General features: G+C 40.4%; 1 protein-coding gene across 1 annotated transcript in view; it reads left to right on the top strand.

Moving 5' to 3' along the window:
* The first annotated feature begins 6,939 nt into the window (after window positions 1-6,939).
* Window positions 6,940-21,916, top strand: part of GLO1 (glyoxalase I) — a 16,924-nt gene continuing 1,947 nt past the window's right edge. Inside the window, exons 1-5 of the mRNA XM_008575184.1 lie at window positions 6,940-7,145; window positions 15,352-15,434; window positions 18,438-18,578; window positions 19,690-19,757; window positions 20,427-20,516. Of these exons, the coding sequence (XP_008573406.1) occupies window positions 7,062-7,145; window positions 15,352-15,434; window positions 18,438-18,578; window positions 19,690-19,757; window positions 20,427-20,516 (466 nt within the window). The 5' untranslated portion in view covers window positions 6,940-7,061. The remainder of the gene's footprint in view (window positions 7,146-15,351; window positions 15,435-18,437; window positions 18,579-19,689; window positions 19,758-20,426; window positions 20,517-21,916) is intronic.

The raw sequence follows: 21,916 nt of genomic DNA, 5'->3' as shown, positions 1-21,916 counted from the left end.
GAGAAACAGTTAGCATCTGTGTATTCTGCCCTGATGGCCACTGAAGCTATTACAGGAAATGCCAAGGTCCTCATGAGGACAATATACCCCATTCTATGTTGGTTGCAGATGTGGGCACCCGCTCCTAAAACTGGTATAGCTCAGACTCCCACTCTGTCCAAATGGGGAGCTTATATAAAACAGAGAAGCACTGTCAATGAGTCCTCTGTCTAATGAGTTACAAACTGTATTGGAACAAGTAGAGGTTGTGGAGGACACTTTGACACATCCTACACCCATGGAGGTAGAGACCACACCTTTCCATGAAGTAAAGGGATCTAATGCAGAGCAGGCTTGGTATATAGATGGCTCCAGCATGGGTCCCTCAGCATCATGGATGGCTGTTGATGTCCAGCCCTTAACTGATACCATGTGGTACAAGAATGGTGTAGGGCAAAACAGATGGTGTGCTGAACTGAGAGCAGTATGGATGGTAATAAAAAATGAGCCTGGGCCATTTACCATGTATACTGACAGTTGGGTTGTATTCACGGGTTTAACCCTTTGGATGTCTACTTGCAAGTATCGGTGGTGGCTGGTAGGTCACTGACCCCTGTGGGGACACACCATGTAACAGGAATTATGGGATTTAGGACAGGAAAAGGAAGTAACTCTTTTCCATGTCACAGGACATTCCCCCTTGGCAAGTCCAGGCAATGATGAAGCTGATGAGCTGGTAAGGTAAGATGGCTGGAGAGAGCTCCAGTGATTGATGTAGCCCAATGATTACATCAATGGGTGCAGCATGCTGGGAGTAAAACCATGTGGATGGCGGCTCAAAGGTGGGCCCTACCTATAAAATGGAAAGATGTAGTAAATGTGTGTTGCGTTTGTCTGGTATGTGCTCAAGAGAGTCCACACCCCCAATGGGTGCTGCATACCAATGGGCAGATGCTTCAAGGAAGGGTGCCCCTGACTCGATGGCAAGTGGATTTTGTGAGACCACTTCCCACCTCAGGGAATTTCAGGTACATTTTTACAGCTGTTGATACAGCTACAGGACTCCTGTTTGTATGTTTTGCATTGAATAGCCTTATGGCCATGTATGGTCGACCGCTGGTCATAGACAGTGATTATGGAACCCATTTTACTGGACATGAAGTTCAGACGTGGGCTTTCCAATTGTCTATTCAGTGGAAACTACATGTTCCATATCACCCCCAGGCAGTGGGAATGATCGAATGGTACAAGGGTCTTTTGAAAAAGGAACTAAGGCTGTCTGCCCAATCCCCATCCCTGAAGGGGTGGACATGGCAGTTGTGGCTGACAGTCAAGATCTTAAATGAGAGACCCTGCAAGGGCAGGCCCTCTCCAGTGGAGGCTCTATTGCATAGAGCCGCAGCACCTATTTAACTGCAGGTTACTACTAAAGAAGAGCTGCTGAATCCTGGATATGGTAAGAACATCTTAAATGAGAGACCCTGCAAGGGCAGGCCCTCTCCAGTGGAGGCTCTATTGCATAGAGCTGCAGCACCTATTTAACTGCAGGTTACTACTAAAGAAGAGCTGCTGAATCCCGGATATGGTAAGAATGGAAACATTCTCTTACCAGCCCCCACTGGTGCAACAGGGGCAAACAGTACAATGGGAATGGCCATGGAAGATTGAAGCCCCACATGTATGTTGGGTAGGCTTAATCGGACATTGAGGGAGAGCATTAAAAGAAGATTTACAGGTCTCAACTTGGGTAAAGAGTGTTATGGAACAGATGCAGCAAGGAAGCTCCAAACACTCAGGGGGTGGGAGGGTCAGAAAGTTTATTACGCTAGTGGGACCCAGGTGAACTCGCGTTCTGAAATCCTGGGAACCCACCCTGAATCTTACAAGGCTTTTTATAGGCAGGTTAGGTGGGCTCTTTAAGTTTTGGTTTCTCTGAATTCACGTGACTTGAGCAGGCAGCTGATTATTAACTGGGCTGACTTCTGGGAGCCCCGGTAGATAAGCTCAGTTAGCCACAGAGGTGCCGCATAAGCACAAAATAATTTTTAATATTGAGTTTTCCAACAAGAATACTTGGCCTCCCTGAGTAAAGGTAACATGGCCTGGAACAGAGAAATGTTCCATTCTGAAGGGTATATTTATTTTGTCCTTGTGGCTGATTATGAGTTCCCCTATATTTTTACATGTAGAACCTACAAATCCCACAGTGTTAGCTGATAAGCTGTGGTATCACAAACCAGGTAAGGCTCCTGTGCCCACAACCTTCTTTCTCAAGATAGTAAATTGGCATGCATTCTCCCTGAGGGGCGAGAGCTCCCCCTCTTGGTGCCGATAACTCTTTTGTCTTTCTGCTCAGTTTTGTAGCTGCCAATACCATAGTCAACTGGGTACACACATATGCACATGTAGCCAATGTCTCTGCTTACAGAGTGTGCACCAAATTCCCACCAGTATGGCTGCAGGATTTCCATGGAAGATCACTCCAATGACAACTGCTAACTGGACCGGGTTTTTCTGGAACTTTTCACATACTGCCATCTGGAATAGTACTACACAACATATTGTGAAAGACGTGAAGGCCCACCTCAACGTTAGTAAGCCCTGGGACAGTTACAGTGTACAAGATGGGTTTTCTTGGTTAGCAGCTGACAGGGTAGAGTTTCAGGATTTGGCTGATAGGTGTGTTGAATGTACTGAGGGTACAGAAGTTATAGGCTGGACCCCCCACTCCCCCATGTCAAGAAATAGAGTATGAGACTGAACAAAGACCCAAGAGAATAGTGATCTCAGTACCACAGGGAACATTATGGGTATGTGGGACTCATGGGTGGCCATATCTTCCACACGACTGGACAATTAGATGTACCTGGGACACTCTTTATTTACCAGCCTCAGTGTATGCAGTACTGGACCAACATCCCTCTAATTGGGACTCCATTAAAACTAGATATACAGTGAAACGGGCTTTGCTTTCGCCACAAGGAGCGGCTTTGGTGTCTGAACGGAAAATAACTGCTTTAGCAGATCATGTTGCTAGAGCCCTGAACCAAACCCATCATGCCTTAACCCTCTTAACTTTAAAAGATCAGGAACTTTATCAAATGAGAAATGTGCCGTTACAAAACTGCAGGGCTCTAGACATGTTGACAGCTTCTCAGGGTGGAGTGTGTGCTCTCTTCGGAACGGAATGTTGTGTATACATCCCTGATTATCACTACAATGTTATTCAAGCTTTACAGCAATTGACAAATGAGATTCGTGCTGTGCAAAAAATGACTGGCGACCCTCTCCAGGAGTGGTAGGCAGATGGGTGCTAGCTGTGCTTGAAGGAAGTGCCTGGGTTTTTGGCAGCATGCTGCTGCAGCCTATATTGCGGCTGTGGCCTATGCATACAAGGCTCATCTATCCTTGCCAAGGGAACATCGTGGAAGAATACAGACGCATAGATTGTACGAGGAGAGACCCTGAAGGGGTGGGGTGTGAGAAAAATGGAGTTAGTTTAGTCAGGCCCCACTTATATCTGGCTGGGTATGAGTCAACATGTCCTTGCCACTATTGTGTAGTTTGGCATATAAAACAAGGCTTCGAACTGCTGGCTTCGAACTGCTGGCAGTGGAGCTCACGTCTGAAATAAAGCATGTCTACTTTGCCCATGGCTACTCGGTTTTTCTTTTGCTTACCTGACTCACAACCTGCACAGGACTGGGTGGTGGAGTTACCGACAGGTCAGGCTCGGCTTGCCCTCTCGCCTTAAACAAGTGACCTGAAAGTCCGAAAGTTGATGCAAGGATTGGAAGGTTTCTTCAGATTACCGGTACTCAACTAAATGTCTAACCAAGCAAACAAACAGAAAAGAGGAGCAGTGGGGTCCAGTTTAGCCTAGTCCTAATCGGCGGGGCCAACCTATTCCATTAACAGTAATTGATAAAGGAGGTTCTCCCCACTGTTTTCAGCATAAAGAAGAAAAGTATCGACTAGATTTTGAAAGAAAATGAGCCGAGATGCCGGGCACCATTCAAGCTTTATCAAAGAAAGAAATCTGCTGGGCTGTGCTCAAAGTAGCAGGCAGCCTAGGGCTTCCCTGAAAATGGGGGACAGCACCAGGTGGGTGGTGGTGGTGGTAGAGCTTATATAGGTACGTCGGCACCAAGAGCTGGGTGATACCATCGAGGAGGGTCATTATGCTAATGTGGATCGGGATGGAGAGCTGCATCCTTGCTGAAGCAAAAGGGGTTTCTGTTTAAGTCAAGAGGCTTCTCATAAAGGGAAGAGGGCAGGGGAAGGGTGGAAGTGGGCGGTGCCATTTTGTACCTGTGCTTGTCTAAAGTGGTGCTGGTTATGTTGCAGATCTATTAGATTCAAATCAGAAAAACAAAGCATAGCCAGGAGCCCTCCAGGGTGCCCCTATACAGAAGTGGATACAATCCAAACAGAAGAGGGCTCAGAAAATCAGAGAAAGGTAAAGAGAATAAAGCATTGCCTTGTCAGAATTTAGGCCAAGGACTCCAGGAGAGATCTACCAGCAGCAGAGAAATGGGAGCAAAATAGTCCCAGTGGCCACTTGCCTCTTGCAGCTAGAGTCCTCTCCGATGCCCAAAGCTTTCCAATTTTTGTCAGTGATTAAATTAGGCTCTCGGATTCCAAAGTCATAGAAATGAACAATGTCCCCAACAGTAAAGCAAGCAACGCTTTATTAAAAGAGAAGCTAGACTTATGCATAAGGGGGGTAGCAACAGTAAGCTAACTCCCGCCCCCTAGGGAGCTGTTCAGGGTCTTTTATAGGGAAAGGAGTTAAGAGGTGGCAGGCCATTGTCACTGGAGGTGGTCCATTCTGTTCTTCCTGGTTGTGTCATTGGTGCATGCTCAGTAGGAAATGGTGTTCATTATTGTCACCCCAGGACAGTCATTGTAGCAGTCACCTTGATGCTTTGTGCCCAGGTGGGAATTCCTAAAGGAGTCTTAAGGTTAATTTGTAACTTTTACAATTATAGTAAATAAGCCTTTTGCAACTTAGTAAATATTTGTTTCCTTTCTTATCTCTCTGTTGGGGCAGCCCATGGGGTAATCATTTGCCCTGAGGGGTCTCAGGACTGAGGAGTGGAAAAGTAACAAAGTGTCCTGTGCAGGGAAAATAGAGTCAGGTTCGTTCACAGGCCTAGTCTTATTCTGTTTCAGTGGGGTCTGTGACCCAGCCCAACACTTGGCTTCTCCGGGTCTGGATAGTAGCAAGGCCACAGTTCCAGTAATCTGAAAACACAGCTCAATGTTTATGTAAATAATTGTTATCCTGGCCCATAACCAAGGTTCAAAATATCAAATGACCATGAGAAAAGAGGGAAGTCAGAGATATGCCCACCCTGCTAACCTCATGCCTATCTACATTCTGTTAGGCAAGCATATTCCTATTTCTGGGAATTCAGCCACCAAGTTTGCCTGGAAAACTACCTCTATGGCTGAGCCTACTCTAGCCCCAGGGATAAAAGAATTGAATATGGGGGTCCTGCTGTTTCATTAACATAAAATCCTTTTCTAAATTACGTTTACACACAGGAGTTACTATTTATTATTTTAACAATAGGAAGCACTTATTCAGCATCTACTATTGAGGCAGGATACCCCAGGGAGGCTGCTCTTAAATTTTCAGACTGGATAAGCCAGAGCCTGTGGGCGAGAAGGGGCAGAGGTTAGCTATGAGGAGTTAGCACGGAGAGGATGGAAAAGGTCAGGGGTGCCTGCCGTCTCTTTCTGGCAGAGATGCCTGTGCATTTTGGCACGGACCTTCACTTGGTAATAAAACCCTATCATGTTCCCTTTCTCTGTCTCTCTCTTCCTTTCCTTCTGCTGGTCCACAAAAGATTCTTCTTTCATAGATCAAGAACCTGGAAATGTCGCCCAGTAACACTATGAATCAGGCATCTAAGACACAGTGATGACTAAGCCTCCCAATGAATACTATTGAAATATATGCCTTAGCAAAATTAATGTAAAAAATACTGCAAGTTATGAACATTTGGATCATAAGTACAGTAGTCAAACCAAGATTTAAATCTCATTTCTCATCAAATTCTGTAAGGAAGCTCAGAGAGGGTCAGTAATTGTTCCAAGCTTCTAGAGCCAGTACATGGTGGAACCAAAATTTGAACCTAGGTTTTTGACTAAATCAGTTGTTTTAATTATCTTGTGCTGCTTAAACTGAGAAAATGTTGGAGTAAGCAGAACTGAAGCCATGTTGATCTAAAACCACCTGGGTTGCAGGAAGGGTTAAGTAACAAAAATAGACTTTGAATCCTTACAATTTAAAAACAAACTCCCAATTCTCACTTTCCATTGGATTCCAATTTTCTTCAAATTGCAGCCCTGGGGTATGAATGGTTACCGAATAATAGATCTGCAACATAACCAGCCTCACTTTAGACAAGCCCAGGTACAAAACGGCGCCACCCCCTCCCCTCCCCCCTTCCCTTTGTAAGAAGCCTCTTGACTTAAACAGAAACCCCCTTTGCTTCCGCAAGGATGCAGTTCTTCACCCCAATCCACATTAGCATAATGACCCTCCTTGATGGTATCAGCCAGCCCTTGGCGCACTATATAAGCTCTGCACACCTGGTGTTATGTCACCCCTACACCTGGTGCTGTCCACCATCTTCAGGGCAGTCCTGGGCCCTGTGCCACTCTGAGCACAGCCCAGCAGATTTCTTTCTTTAATAAAGCTTGAACGGTAGCCGGCATCTCGGCTCACTTTCTTTCACCGAACTTTAATAGTTAAACAGAAACAAAATTAGGTCATTAAGTAACAGAAAAGCCACGGGTCCCCAGCCGGTGGTAATTTTTCTAAATAGCTTGCCTCCGGCTCGTGCAAGGCAACATGGGAGTTGCAGTCTTGAGGCATAGGCTCTGACTCACTCGGACCCAATCAGCAGAGAGCCAACCTGCTCTCCGCGCAGAGATTGGCTGGAAGTCAGAGGCCGCCCGCCCCCCCGGCGCAGTCGCACCGCCTCAGTCACGGCAGTACAAGGGCGGGTTGGCGTGTTTGTGGCTGCTCGGTTCCTGAATACTGTCGTTCGTGATACCGCAGTGCGGCCATGGCAGAACTGCAGCCGGCGTCCGGCGGCCTTACTGACGAGGCCGCCCTCAGTTGCTGCTCCGAAGCGGACCCCAGCACCAAGGTTGGCACAGGACCTCATTCTCCCGCTTCAGGGCCCTCAGAGGGAGCGGATCCCGGGGCTCCGCCGGGCCTGGGCCGGGCCGGATTCGAACCCCATCCGGCCGCCGCTGCAGGTCTGCCGGCTTTGGGCGGACTGGAATGGGCAGGGAAGAAGGCTAATGGTGTCCGATGGGGGGATCCTTGGAAGCCACGAAGAATGGAGGGGATCCATTTCCTCAGATTGTTTCAAAGACTGCCACCCTACTTGCATTAATTTGTTTAATTGGGGGACGGTAACTGGGAGCCAGGCCAACCTAGGGTCAGGTTCCTTGTCTGTGGGTGTGCGGTTCCCCAGGTCAATCGCCATGGCCCATAAGAGCAGTTTCAGAACTCTCAGTCCTAAATTCGGTGGTCCCTGTCCATACCGGTCCGGACCTCGCAGCTTCGGTTATTTTTCGTAACCACCCCGACGCCAGGCTTAACTCCTCCAAACTAATATCGCTGGGGGTTTAACCGCGCCCCAAATTTCACTTTTGCTTGGCTTTTGCTGTTGCTTGCGACCACACTTCTGCCTCCATGTGCGTGGTGGCCCCCAGGAGAGATGACAGACCATGAAGCCAGGTAATCTTAGAAATTCCTTCTTTGACCCTCCCGTTTTACAGTGGTGACCCAGTAAGAGGAATGACCTGTTGCTTATGACGGCTTTCACTTACTTAACATCTCTGTACTGAGTCAGTGTAACTCACTCAGGTGTGGTGCCTCCCTGCGTTGTCAAGATTAGACACAGCATCCTGCTTGGGGGAGGTTATTCCAGTGAAGTCATAATTGTCAGTAAACACCTTTGTTGTTATTCATTTGACTGCAACATTTGTAAATCCCTCGAAGATTGAATATTTGCTTTATGTAGACCTCTAAGAGGAGCGATGACTGGTTCCTGCTTGCTGTTTGCCTTCAGGGCAAAGAGACACCTCTAATTGCTAAAGCTATTGCCTAGAACCTGGTACTTAACTTAGGGAAAATGTCAACGCAAAATTAAGGGGGAAGGGGGAAAAAAAAATCCCCTCTCACACTCATCTTGCTTGTATACCCCTTAATATTAATATCTAGTTATTTCATGTAATATAAATTGAGTCATTCAGTGTAAATTAATTTCCCAAATAACAGTATTTTATGTACTTACAGAAATTAAATTCTGTAACAAACTTTGAAAAAAGATATCTGCAGACCCAAATGCTTTCACTGGAGAATTCTACCAAATATTAAAGAAGGATTAACGTCAATTATACACAGTCCTGTCCAGAAAATTAAAGGGGAAGGAACACTTTTATAAAGCAGTGTTACCCTGTTATTAAAATCAGATAAAGACAGTACAAAAAAACAAAACTATAGACCAATATCTCTAATGAATAAAGATGTAAAACTCCTTCACTAAATATTAACAAGTAGAATTCAGCAATATATAAAAATAATTATACACCATGACCAAGTGAAGTTTATTCCAGAGATGCAAGGTTAGTTTGATATTCAAAAATCAATCAATATAATCCATCATGTTAAGGTAAAGAAAAAAAATTAAAACTCAAATGAGTGTATCAATTGATGCAGAAAAGGCATTTGAAAAAATTCAACACCCATTCATGATTTTTTTTAAAAGTTAAAAAATAGGAATAGGGCATTTTGTCAACTTGATAAAGAGCATCTATAAAAAAGTTACAGCTAATATTACACTTAATGGTGATGCTTTCTCCCTATTGTTGGTAAGAAGGCAATGATGTCTCCTCTTATTACTCTTACTCAACAAAGCGCTGGAAAGTCTAGCCGGTACAGTAATGCAAGAAAAGGAAATAAAAGACATAAGTTGGAAAGGAAAAAATCAAATGTCCTTATCTGCAGCCGACATGATTGTCTAATAGTAAATCCTAAACAAATCTGCAAAACACTCGTAGAATTAATGAGTTTGGCAATGTTACAGGGTACAAAACAAGCATACAAAAATCAATTGTATATTTAAATACTAACAAAGAACACATGGGCACCAGAATTAAAAATACAATACCATTTACAGTTGTTCAACAAAATGAAATACTTAGGTATAAATCTAATAAATGTTTAAGGACTTGTATGCTGAAACCTGCTTAATTTTTTTTTTTTTTTGTCCTTTTTGAGACCGGCCGCACCGTGCTCAGCCAGTGAGCGCTGTGAGCGCACGGGTCATCCCTATATAGGATCCGAACCCGCGGCGGGAGCACTCACCCGAGTGCACCACGGGCTCAGCCGGAAACATGCTTAATTCTGATAATAGGAATTAAAGAAGATCTAAGTAAATGGAGATACATACTGTGTTCATGACTGCAAAACTTAGCGTAGTAAAGATGTGAATTCTCAGATTGATACACTTTTAACTCAATCCCTATCAGTCTTTTTTTAGATATAGACAAGATTATTCTAAAGTTTACATGGAAGATGTCGAAGTCTGTCTTCTGTGGCTATAACAGAGTGCCATAGACTGAGTTATTTATAAAGAAAAGAAGTTTTTAGCTCACAGTTGTGGAGGCTGGGAAGTGCAAGAGCATGGTGCCGGCATCTGATGAGGACCTTTTTGCTGCATCATGATATGGTGGAGGGATCACATGGTGGAAGGGCAAGAGTGTGCATGTCAGTTCAGGTTGCTCTTTCTCTTCTTTAAAAGTCGCCAGTCCCATCATGGGAGCCTCACCTTCTTAATCCTAATTACACCTTACACCTTCTGTAATCTTAATTACCTCCCAAAAGAACCTCCCCATCTCCAATCAACATGAATTTAGGGATTAAGTTTTCAACACATGAAATTTGGGGGACACATTTAAAGTATAGCAGAAGGCAAAAAAGCTACATTAACAGTTTTGAAAAAAGAAGAAAATGGGAAGAATTTGTCTAACTGATTTTAAGACATTGCATAACTACAGTAATCACTATGTGGTATTGGCAGAAAGTTAAAGACACAGATCAGTGGGATGGAATAGAGAACCCAGAAATAGACCTATGCAAGTATGCCCAACAGATTTTTTTTTTTTTACCTTTTTGTCTTTTTTTGTGTCCGGCAACGGATCGCAACCCTCAGTGTCGTGCCCGTACCGGACCGGGACCGGCAACGGGATCGCAACCCTCGGTGTTGCGGATCGCAACCCTCAGTGTTGCGCCCGTACCGGACCGGGACCGGCAACGGGATCGCAACCCTCGGTGTTGCACCCGCACCTCGCTCAGCCAGTGAGCGGGAACCAGTCTGTATGTGGGATCCGAACCCTCGGCGGGAGCGCCGTCGCACTCCCAAGCGGCGCACTGTAGCAGTGCGCCACCGGGCCGGCCTACACAACAGATTTTTGACAAAGATGAAAAAGTTCAATGGAGGAGAGCCTTTTCAACAAGTGGTGCCACAACAATTGACATCCATAGGTTAAAATATAAAGCTCTACCTAAGTCTCATACCTTATACCAAAAAAAAAAAAAATCCATTTAGAGGTGCTCAAAGGGGTCTTGATCCTTTGGTTCACGTACCTGTCCCACTTTTACAGTTTTGTTAGGATTATATTGTAGGCAAGTAGGTCATGCATTGGAAACATCTTTGATTGTACCTTTGAAGTTTTCTCACAGTAGTTTTGAGGTAGTTAAATTTACTCCCCCCACCCGCCGCCCAAATGGATTAGGTCTATTATTCTACCTTTTCATAAGGCAAAGGAGCAAATCTTTGTCACCTGGTAGCCATCCCAGGAAACTCAAAGAGAGTTTGGGCATAAAAGACATCTTTTATTGTTCCAAATTTAGAGCATGATAGGGGAAAGACAGTTAAGAATTCTCAGATGAGACAAGACATGAACATAAGTCTTACTTTTTGAACACAAGATATATTTTAAACAATATTTTAGAACTAAAACAATAAACAACAGTAATTTTTAAGGACTAAACTTTTTAAAACAGGAACTTTTTCACAAGATTATGCAAGTGTTTGCCAGAAGTACAGGGAGTTAACAAGAGTATTTTGGTGATAGAAAACTATCTGAGCACAGAGTAACTTGATTATTTTATAAACAGCAAGCCTTGTTTTTTATGTCATCCATGTAACAAATCATAGTGAAGGATTTTAAACCTCTGTTTTATTAATAAATCTACTAATAGTGAATTTATGAGAGGTCTTCCAAAAGGTCATGGAAAGATTAGTATTTTAATTTTATTTTTCTACGCACCTTTCGAAGTACCATTGTATTTTTATTTTGCCATTTATAAATTTTTTAAAGTTAATTTTGATATTCATTTTTATGTATGTATTTAGACATATAATATATAGCTTTGTTAATAGATAATAAAATTAAAGGCTTTAACATTAATTTTAAGAAATAATCTTAATAGCATATTAAATAAAACTATTTATACATGTATATTTTGCTTTTTAAACTTAATATACCATGTGCCTATCCTTATGCTATATACTTCTAAGCAGCATTTTAAATGTCTTCATAATATTCTATTTTGCCTGTGTCATACTTTATCTGACTAATTCTTTGTTATTAAAGGCAGTTTAGCAAGGTGGTTGAAAGCAAGGACTTTGGAACTGGATTGCATGGGCTGGAGGTTTTTCTCTGCCACGTAACTCTCAGCAGTAAAATGGGGATGATAATAACACATACCTCATAGGGTTGTTATGAAGCTTACATGAATTACTTTCTGTAAATCTCTTAGAACATCTCTTACACAATTATTGTATAAGTGTTGTAATGACTGTCTTTGTACATAAATCTTTGTCAGAGTTTCTAAAATTTCCTCAGATAGATTTTTAGAAAGGGAAACATCTTGGCCAAAGAGTGTGAATTCTTGAAGACTCTTGAAATGCAAATAGCTTTCTAGAAGGTTGTAGATAGGGATAAGTAGGATTGTCCAACTTCTTTGACAAGTACATCGCACAGCATCTATAGCAAAAACAAACAACTTCTGAAGTACATGGATTTGAGTATAGCCTTTATGGACTGAACAGAAGCAACGATAATCATTTGTAGTCTAGCAGTACTAAATGTTGATACTAGAAAGATGTTGAAGAGACAAAATATGAATGTGACCAATGTGTCATTGGTGAAATGGTTAACTGGATCACTACAGAACAGATTTTAAGAGGTAGTTTTTAGATTTTATACTTTTTTTTTTTAACTGAAGAAGAGACCAATGACATTGGATGCAGCTTTACTGAAAATATTTTATCTCATGGTTCTTGTAGTTTAGAAATCTGACATGGGTCCCACTGGTTTAAAATCAAGGTATTGTGTGGGCTGCATTTCTTACTGGTGGCTCTCCAGAAGAATCCTCTTCCAGACTCATTCAGGTCGTTGCCTGAATTCATTTCCTTTCAGTTGCAGGACTGAGGTCCCAGTTTCCTTGCTGGCTATTAGCTGCGAATGAGTGGGGGTGTCCACTTTTAATTCCATGCACTTGTGCGCCTACATCTCAGAGCCAGCACCCACACAGGTTGACTCCTTCTCACACTTGAAATCTCTCTGACATCACCTACTGCCATACCTCTCCTCTGCCTTCCTCTTCTGTTTTTAAGGTCTCATGTGGTTACATTGAACTCACCTAAATAATCCAGGCTAATCTCCCTATTACAAAGCCAGATGATTAGTAATCTTAATTCCATCTGCAAAGTCCCTCACAGCAGCACCTAAATTAGTGTTTGATAGAATAACTAGGGACATCTTTAGAATTTAGTTCCTGCCCTGCAACTCACCCCGGAGACTGCAGTGCACGGGCTGAGCACCAAGTCTGTCTCATCTTCAGACCTCTGCTCGTAACTACCCGCCTGGCTGTATTTTTTTTTTTTCTTTTTCCCTGAACAGCAAGTCTGGGGGGGAGGAGGAGAGCTTTATCCCATGAGGCCTTCCAGCTAAAGCCTTTGTAATTGCCTGTGGTCTGGTCTGAAAGATCACCCGTAGGATTTTGTCCTGGAGTTGGCCTCCTCAAGCAAACGTTGTAACTGATAGAGAGGGGGGAGCAGTCATTCATTTTAGCTGGGAGAAGGGAATGTTTGCTATTTTTGTAGTAATCACAGTGCCTTCTTTTAATCTGTGCTTAGAAAATGATATGAAGTTAAAGTGGTCTTGTGGCTTTTTAAACATTTTTTAAAAGTTTTTATTTTTGTTCTCACTTCATTGTCGTCACAGAGTGACTTTGTAGGTGTTTTTATAATTATGTTCAACAGGAGAAAACCAAGGCCTAGTCGTGAATGCCAGGCCAGCACCGGACAGTCAGGAGCTGCTTTTCCACTTTCTAGGCTGCTTGCTAAAAAACAGAGACCTTTAGGAGAGTAGCACCTAACAAAGAAAAGCAACCCAAATATTCTAGAAACATGTAACTTCAGAGCCAAATGCCTTATATGTGATTATCAGCTGTGAATGAAGAATTTAATTATTGAGGTCAGTTTTAATAAGATAAAGTAGTTTTCAAGGCTAATTTTGTTTTAAATAAGATGTTTAATGCTTAAAAGAGTACATTTTGGTAACTTAAAATTCAGCAAAATAGAAAAACATCATTTCTTAATGACACTGAATAAAGTATATTTGTATTTTATATGATGTGAGTTACAGGGGAGAAATGGCTATGTGGCTACAAAGGGAGTGGTCAAAATTTTCAAGTCTGTTTTGTCAAGTCCATGGGTATAACAAAAAAAATCAGTTGGGAAGCAGTGATGAGGTTAACAGGCTCATGGTCTGAAAGGTAGCTATGGTAAAAGGAGTCCTAAACTTAGAAGGCTTGGACAATTAATTTAATCACTCAGTGTCAGTTTCTCATCTATAAAATGGTGATATTAGTACCTATAGATAGTAATACCTCATAGAGTTATTGTACCTAATTATGTCAAACTCCTTAGCAAAGTATTACTATTAATGCTAATAATAATCTTAACTCCATGAATTAATAAACTCTACCCTTTTATCAGTCAAGCCTTCTGTTTCCTGATGTGTATAAATTGAACATTTTTACAAAGGTGTTAGAGACAGTTACACACAGGTGTTAGAGACAGTTACTTTTTATCCTTTTAGTTATTTAGGAGTCTAAGTTCTTGTTAGTAACTCGTTGCTAATTTACATGGTTATCAGTTAATGGTTCTGGAAGGGCATTTATGGTTTCATTCAACAAATATTATGGTGATTGAACTCTTTATTTATAACATCAGTGTCTTAGTTTCGGTCACCCAAAAGCAGACTAGAGACAAGAATGTAGTTGTTAGTAGTTTATTGGAAGTGGTTACAGAAAGCCCTGTGGATTGGGGAAGGGAGGCCAATAATAGGTATATGTGGGTAGATTACCACTGTGGGTAACTGGGGTTCAGTCCTGCTGGGAGCCTCTGAGGGACTGTGTGGAACATGCCTCGGAATTGTCCCACTAAGGGGCAAGGAAGCCAAGCCTTTTATCCACTATTGGTTGAGGGCCATTCTTGGGGTGTAAACTCCTTGGCACTTTGGACCTGCCCCCACATAGGGACTTGCAACCAGAAAACACCACTGAGCAGAGAGCCACAGACATTGTAGGTGGTAGGTATGGAAATGTTTCCAGATGATATCCATTGTAGGCTGAGAGGACAAAGTTTGTTTGTTTTTTTTTTAACCTTGTGTTACAGTGGTGTACCATTTGTATCTTGTTACAGAAAGCACAATTAATGTTGGTAATGTCAACCTAAATTGCAAAGAGAGAGGCTGTCTAAAAGGATAATGAGTTTAACTGGGAATAGAACATTGTAATGGGAATATGTGTGCCATAGTAAATTATATATCTGTGTATTTGGGGAGGTAAAGGAAGACGAAGGTTTTTAAAGGCAAAAGAGAAAAGTACGTGTAATTTGTTTTGAAACAAAGACAGCATTTGTTTTAGGGGCTTATCACAGGAGTTGATGCCAGTTCAGTAGTGGAGAGAGTATCAGGCAAGTGTTCCTGTGCATCCAACTAGCTGTCCTTGTGACTCATGTAGCAAGTTGCAGTTTGAAAGGTCCGAGGCAAAAGTTCTTGTTACAGGCATGTGTGTATAAGAGAGTCTTTGTAATAATTCTTATCATAGGCATATATGAGTGAGGGCCCTCTCTTCTCAGCATCCTTGCTTTATTTTTTGTTAGAATTTGACACATGTGACTCCATTTTGATTCTGACAACTTTCAAAGTAATAAGTGGCAAAAATTAAAGGTGTTTAATACAATGTGTACTGTGTCTTCTTAGGATTTTATATTGCAGCAGACTATGATACGAATTAAGGATCCTAAGAAGTCATTGGATTTTTATACTAGAGTTCTTGGAATGACGTAAGTAAACCTTAATGTTTAAATACATAGCTTTGCAAACACAGGGAATGTTTTCAGATCTATTTTTAAAATTAAAGTTTGTTTTAGAAATAACAAAAGTTCTTTTGGCCAGAAGTCTGTGACTAGGCCTGACTGGACAGGGCTTGTGTGAAGTTCCTTTTCTTCTCTATCCCAGCTAGGCTCAGTGGGCAACAATACACAAATACTTGGATTTTCTTTAATCACCCTTCTCTCTAGGAGCTATGCTCTAAATCCTTAATATCTTCAGACCCCTTTTGATGTTCTGACCACTTCTAGTCTCTTGTTTATTTCAGAAAACATATAGCTGTAAGTACATATTACTCAGAAAATGAATGGCTTTACTTAAATCTAGCCATTTGTTCCATTTTTATGGGCTGTGTTTTCTTTTGCTGAACATGTAATATCCTCTGATCTTGCAGTCCTAAAAGCATATTAATTTATTTTTCTCTTTTCCCCAGCTTTATTGGGTATAATTGACAAACTTTGTTTTTCTTGATTTGTTTCCCTAAATAACATGAGTTTTTTGTTTTTGATAATATAGATATGTAAAGAATAAAATAAAATGATCTTTTTTTTTTTTTTTTTTTTTTGTCTTTTTCTGTGTCCGGCAATGGATCGCAACCCTCAGTGTCGCCCCCGTACCGGACCAGGACCGGCAACGGGATCGCAACCCTCGGTGTTGCTCCCGCGCCTCGCTCAGCCAGTGAGCGGGAACCGGTCTGTATGTGGGATCCGAACCCTCGGGCAGGAGCGCCGCCGCGCTTCCCAAGCGGCGCACTATCTAGTGCGCCACCGGGCCGGCCCAAATAAAATGATCTTTAATTTACTGCCTAGATAATCTCCACTAACATTGAGAGAAAAATTCAAGTAATACAGATATATGTGTATGTTTAAAAACTTTGGCCAGCTTAGAAAAATACAAAATGAAAAGTGATAGCTTCCCTCCCCTAGTCCTTTTCCCCAAAGATTACTGCTATTAAGTTTCTTGTGTTTCTTTCCAGAAAAAGTAGTTATGCATACATTTGTGGCATATTTAAAGGACAGAATGAAAACAATTTATTGAATACTTGCTATTTGCCAGGCACTTCACGTGTTGTTTCTTTCAGTCTTCATAGTAGGCTTATGAGGTAGTTTATTCCTCATTTTACAGATGAGGAAACCAGTGCTTAAAGAGATGAAGTTACTGGCCCCAAATCTCACAGTTGGCATGTGGCAGAGCTAGAATTTGAATCCATGTCTTATTGACTCCAATGTTGACCTTGGTTTTAAAGAGCCCTGAAATAGGATACAACTTGACAATAAGCTGAAAGATAGGCCTTGCAGAGAAAAGCAATTTGAAGCAGGTTTATTTGCTTCAGTTCCCATCTGATTGGTCTGTAAGCCTTGTGAAGTCTGCTTTAGTAGGCACAGAGATAGATTTTCATGACTGGAGTATTTGAGATGTTTGATGCTTTATTATAAACACGTTAGAGTAAACCTTACTTGTAGTAAGTCAGAGCGTGGATCTCAGTGGGCCAAGGCATATTACACAGCAGTGATAATTAAAGATTTGGAGAACTTTAGAAATTTTTCATTTGCTATGCTTCAACCATTTGCTCTTGATTATGAACAAGGTCATCTTTAAGCATTTAATCCTCCATAATCTAAAAAAATTTGTGTTATATGCATCCTCATTTTACCTCACTCCTTGTAAAGTAATTGTACACTCCAAACTCACTTTATAGTTCATAACTTCAATTATCTTTTTTAAAACCTCAGGATTAGTAATTCATTCACTCTTTCTTACATCAGTCTCACTTTTCCACTTACTCCGTTCAACCTACTCCATTCAACAAGCCTAAGTCTTTTTTCTTCTAGAATGTTCTTGCCCTCTGCCCTTTCATCCACCTCCCCATTGTCACCATCCATCTATATCGGTAGATTGCACTTGCTGCTGTCTTACTTGCTCACCTCCTATTCTTTCTCCCAGTTTGATGCAGTCCGGCTTCTGCTGCCCCGTGCTACTGAAACTGCTCTCACAGGACCATTCTATATCATGTGACTTTTTCTGTCTTAATCCTGTTTGACCTTTCTGCAGTATTTGATGCCATCTGATTCTTATTCCTTCTCTTACCACCTATTTCTTTCCTAGAAATTTTGGCATAGTAGGAACCCAATAAATGTATTTATTAAACTGAGTGGCATATATATTTGAAAGAACAGTAAGGTAATACATTGTATTTGTCACTGCAAATAAGCAAAATTCTCTTTTGAATATGTTTGCCTTTTTATTTTTGTATTTCACTGATATTTATAGGTGAATAGATTTTTTTTTTTCCTTTTTGTCTTTTTTTTACTGACCGGTAACGGGATCGCAACCCTCGGTGTTGCGCCCGCACTGCGCTCAGCCAGTGAGCGGGAACCGGTCTCCACATGGGATCTGAACCCTCAGCGGGAGCGCCACCACACTCCCAAGCGGCGCACTCTCCAGTGCGCCACCGGGCTGGCCCGTGAATAGATATTTAATTCAACAAATCCTAATTGAGCATCTGCTAGGCCATGTGCTAGGCACTGAAGAAAACTATTAGGCTGAACCATATGAAATTGCTGATATTCAACTATTTTTGATTTACAATGATGGCAATTTCATATGGTCCAACCTAAGAAAATTCCTTAGAGAGGGAAGGAAAATGAGAGTTGAGAATCATAAGAAAACATTTTCAAAATAACAACTTAGAAGAAATAAGAGGGACATAAAGAAAAACGGCGGGAGCGCCACCGCACTCCCAAGCGGCGCACTCTCCAGTGCGCCACCGGGCTGGCCCGTGAATAGATTTTTTAATGAGATTTTTCCCACTGATTTTCCCCCTGCTTTTCCCATTAAAATAGCCTCACTACATATAGCTCTTACTCTTAGTAAAACTTGAATATTAAGTTATGTTAATTTTAGTATGAATCAGCCTTTCCTATTGTTAATGATTTAGGCTTCTTTCTTAATTTCAGGCTACTCCAAAAATTCGATTTTCTTACTATGAGATTTTCACTCTATTTCTTGGCTTATGAGGATAAAAACGACATCCCTGAAGATAAGGATGAAAAAATAGCATGGATATTCTCCAGAAAAGCTACACTTGAGCTGACACAGTGAGTATTAGTTTTTATCTTTTTATATATTCTAGATTTTTTATTTTTTATTTTTATTTTTGTCCTTTTTGAGACCGCCGCACTGCGCTCAGCCAGTGAGCACACCGGTCATCCCTATATAGGATCCGAACCCGCGGTGGGAGCGCCGCTCTCTCCCGAGTGCGCCATGGGCTCGGCCCATATATTCTAGATTTTTTAAAAGTGGTTTTTAAAAAAAAATTTTTTTTTCTTACCAGTTTAGTTCAAACCAGGTCTACTTAATCACTTCACATTCATAACAGGTTGTTTGAGTGTTTTTACATGGATCTTTTGGTCTTTCCATTGTTCTTATGGCATAGTAGGGCAAGTGAGATCAATTGTTTTTTACATAGACAGTATAAGACTCTGAAATGGTAAGATATTTGCCAAACTGTAGCTAAGCAATATTTAGGTAATACAACTAAAGTCTTCCAGCATTAAAAATTTTATTCTTTTATTATTTTGCTGCATTTGTGATCCAGAAATGTTACATGTTCTTTTAAAAAGTTAAACATTTTGTAATAATAAACGTTCAACTTTTAAGGTATTTTTATAATTTCCACATTTAAAAATTTAGATGATTTCTTTACATTGTTTCTTTGCATTCTTTAATAACTACCAAAAGAGCATTTGTTTTAGGGTTGTGTGATTTAGTTGTATCCCTTGACAAAGCTTTGGAATCAGACAGACCTAGACACGGTTCTTGGCTCTGACACTAGTTCTATGACCCTAAAAAAAATTCAGTGGCAGTCTCATCTATAAAATGTAGATATTCAAATCTAACCTGTGGAGCTGTTTTGAGGGATTAATGAAATATAAAGTTCTTAGCACAGTGAATGATAGTTGCTATTATTATAATTATTCTTCTGATCCAGATGCCTGGTTTTACTGTCTCTTTACATCTAGTTAAAATTATTCTTTGCCCATTTGCCCTTCTTCAGCTGAAAACAATATTTGTAGTAGCAGGGGTTAGGCCAAGTATGTAAAGTAACATATACACATGGTAAGATTTCAAAGACAGATTATTGCAACTTTCTTTTCAGAATATCTGTTCTACGGGACAATTATAGTTATGTTTTCCCTCCTTTTGTAGCAATTGGGGCACTGAAGATGATGAGACCCAGAGTTACCACAGTGGCAATTCAGACCCTCGAGGATTTGGTATGTTTGCCTATTTGTGTACATATTTATGATTATAATAACCCTAAAACATTAATGGCCAAATTATTAAGTACTGTATAATCATATAATCAATTTATTAGCAGTATGGTTATTTTAATTTTCCATAAGTAATCTTATTTAGGAGTTAATTTCAAAGTCTCTGTCTGAACATTACATTTACTCTCTCACAATGATTTTACTTTTAAGTCTCAATATTATATTTCCAGTAGACTTTTTAATTTAAAAAAACCCAAAAAACTATGGTTAATAGTAATCCTAATTTCTGCTAGCATGTACTTCTGCCTTGATCTGAAATCTCTCAGTCAAGATGACAGGATTATAGGCTTCAGTTGGCTACTAAATACTCAATGCCAACAACAAACCTATTTTTTTTGGTATAGATTATAAACAGATTGAACTATATATTAGCCAATATTGGTTTATTTTAAATAACTTAAAATTCAGAGCAAATAGTTTTTTATTGCACCCAGCCAGTTAAACCTATATTTGTTCTTTAATATATTATAGATTTTGAACCTACTTCACTTAATCTGTTTTCAAGTGCCTTATGTTTTGAAATAGATAGTTTTGGAAGCTGTTTGTGGCACTTGGACACTGTGTTGTGATTATTCCTTCTCTCTGCATATTTTTCGGGGGATGTCACCTAAGGTCACATTGGAATTGCTGTTCCTGATGTACATGGTGCTTGTAAAAGATTTGAAGAACTAGGAGTCAAATTTGTGAAGAAACCTGATGATGGTGAGTCTACTACCTACTGTGTTAAGGTCTCTCTTTAGTTAATATTTACTAAGTACCCATAGAAACCTCTATTGTAGTAAAGCCCTTTTGGTTGCAAGTAAAAGAAGCCTACTTTTTAATATGCTTAAGGAAAGAAGGGAAATTATGGGAAGAATATCTGGATATCTTAGGGAACTGAAAGACAGCAACTAGGGTGACTTCACGAAGGACTAGACACAAGACCTGGAGAGCTATCAAAAGCCTAGGTTACCTCTCCCACTCCTCAACCCTACCACATTCTCTCATTGGCCACCCACTTTCACTATTTCAGGGTGTATCTTGATACCTCAAAATAAGTTCCTTAAAATCTGTTTTATGGTTTTAATATAACTATACTAGCTCTCTTTAGTTAATAATTGCCTGGTCTTTCCTTCTCATTCTTTTAAATATGTTTCTGCCATCATGATTTATTGTTTCAATTTTAATGTGAAACATTTCACTGTTTCATTTTAATCCTTTTTTTCCCCCAGCTAATTATTAAGTATCCGAATCTTCTCCCTAGTAAGAAAAGAACTTGCTCCCTTTCACCCCCATCATGTTACTGTTAACTAGACTGGGATATTGTTGATTTATTTTTTCTTTTTCTTTGACCTTGGCTTTTTTTTTTTTTTCCAGATAACAAATATATGAAGGTGTTTGATCACCTTTTCCGTATATATATATCTTATAGCATCTTTTGGATTTTTCTGTCCCTTTTTTAAGTACCTCAAACCAAAATTGTTTTCAATGGGTTTGTGAGGTAAAATTTTTGAGACTCTGTATGCCTAAGAACCATGCCTTTATATATGAATGACAATTTTGTTGAATATCCTAGGTTTATTTTCCTACAATCTTGAAAATACTTCTCAATTGTCTTTTTGCATACAGTGTTGCTGTTAAAAAAATCTGCTGTCAGTCTGACTTGTGTTCCTTTCTATATTTCTTTTTGTTCTGGAAGTTTTTTTATATTATTTCTTTGTTCTTGCCTTCTTTCTAGAAGACTTCCTTGAAAATTAGCTAATTTCCCCCCAAATATATCTGTTCTGATATTTAACTCATCTTTTGTGTTATTAACCATCTGTTATAATTTTCATCCCTAATTATTGCTTGGTTCCTTTAATATTTTGTTTCATATTGGTAGTATTTCATGCTGCTCATCACTTTTACGTGTTCTTGGCTAATTATTCTAATATTTCTTCTTTTGTTTGAATCTATACTCCATTGTTTTGGTGTTTTTTAATGGTCATGTTTCCCAAATTCTTGTTATTTTGGCCTCTGAGCTTTTTCTCCCTGCAACTGTTAGCTATTCCCCTTTTTTTTTTTTTTTTTTTTTGTCTTTTTCCGTGTCCGGCAACGGATCGCAACCCTCAGTGTCGCCCCCG

The sequence above is a fragment of the Galeopterus variegatus genome, unplaced genomic scaffold (genome assembly GCF_000696425.1).
Source record: "Galeopterus variegatus unplaced genomic scaffold, G_variegatus-3.0.2 Scaffold1152, whole genome shotgun sequence".
NCBI classification, from domain to species: domain Eukaryota; kingdom Metazoa; phylum Chordata; class Mammalia; order Dermoptera; family Cynocephalidae; genus Galeopterus; species Galeopterus variegatus.
The sequence above is the reverse complement of the archived record's forward strand: the minus strand, read 5'-3'. Positions and strand labels throughout refer to the sequence as shown.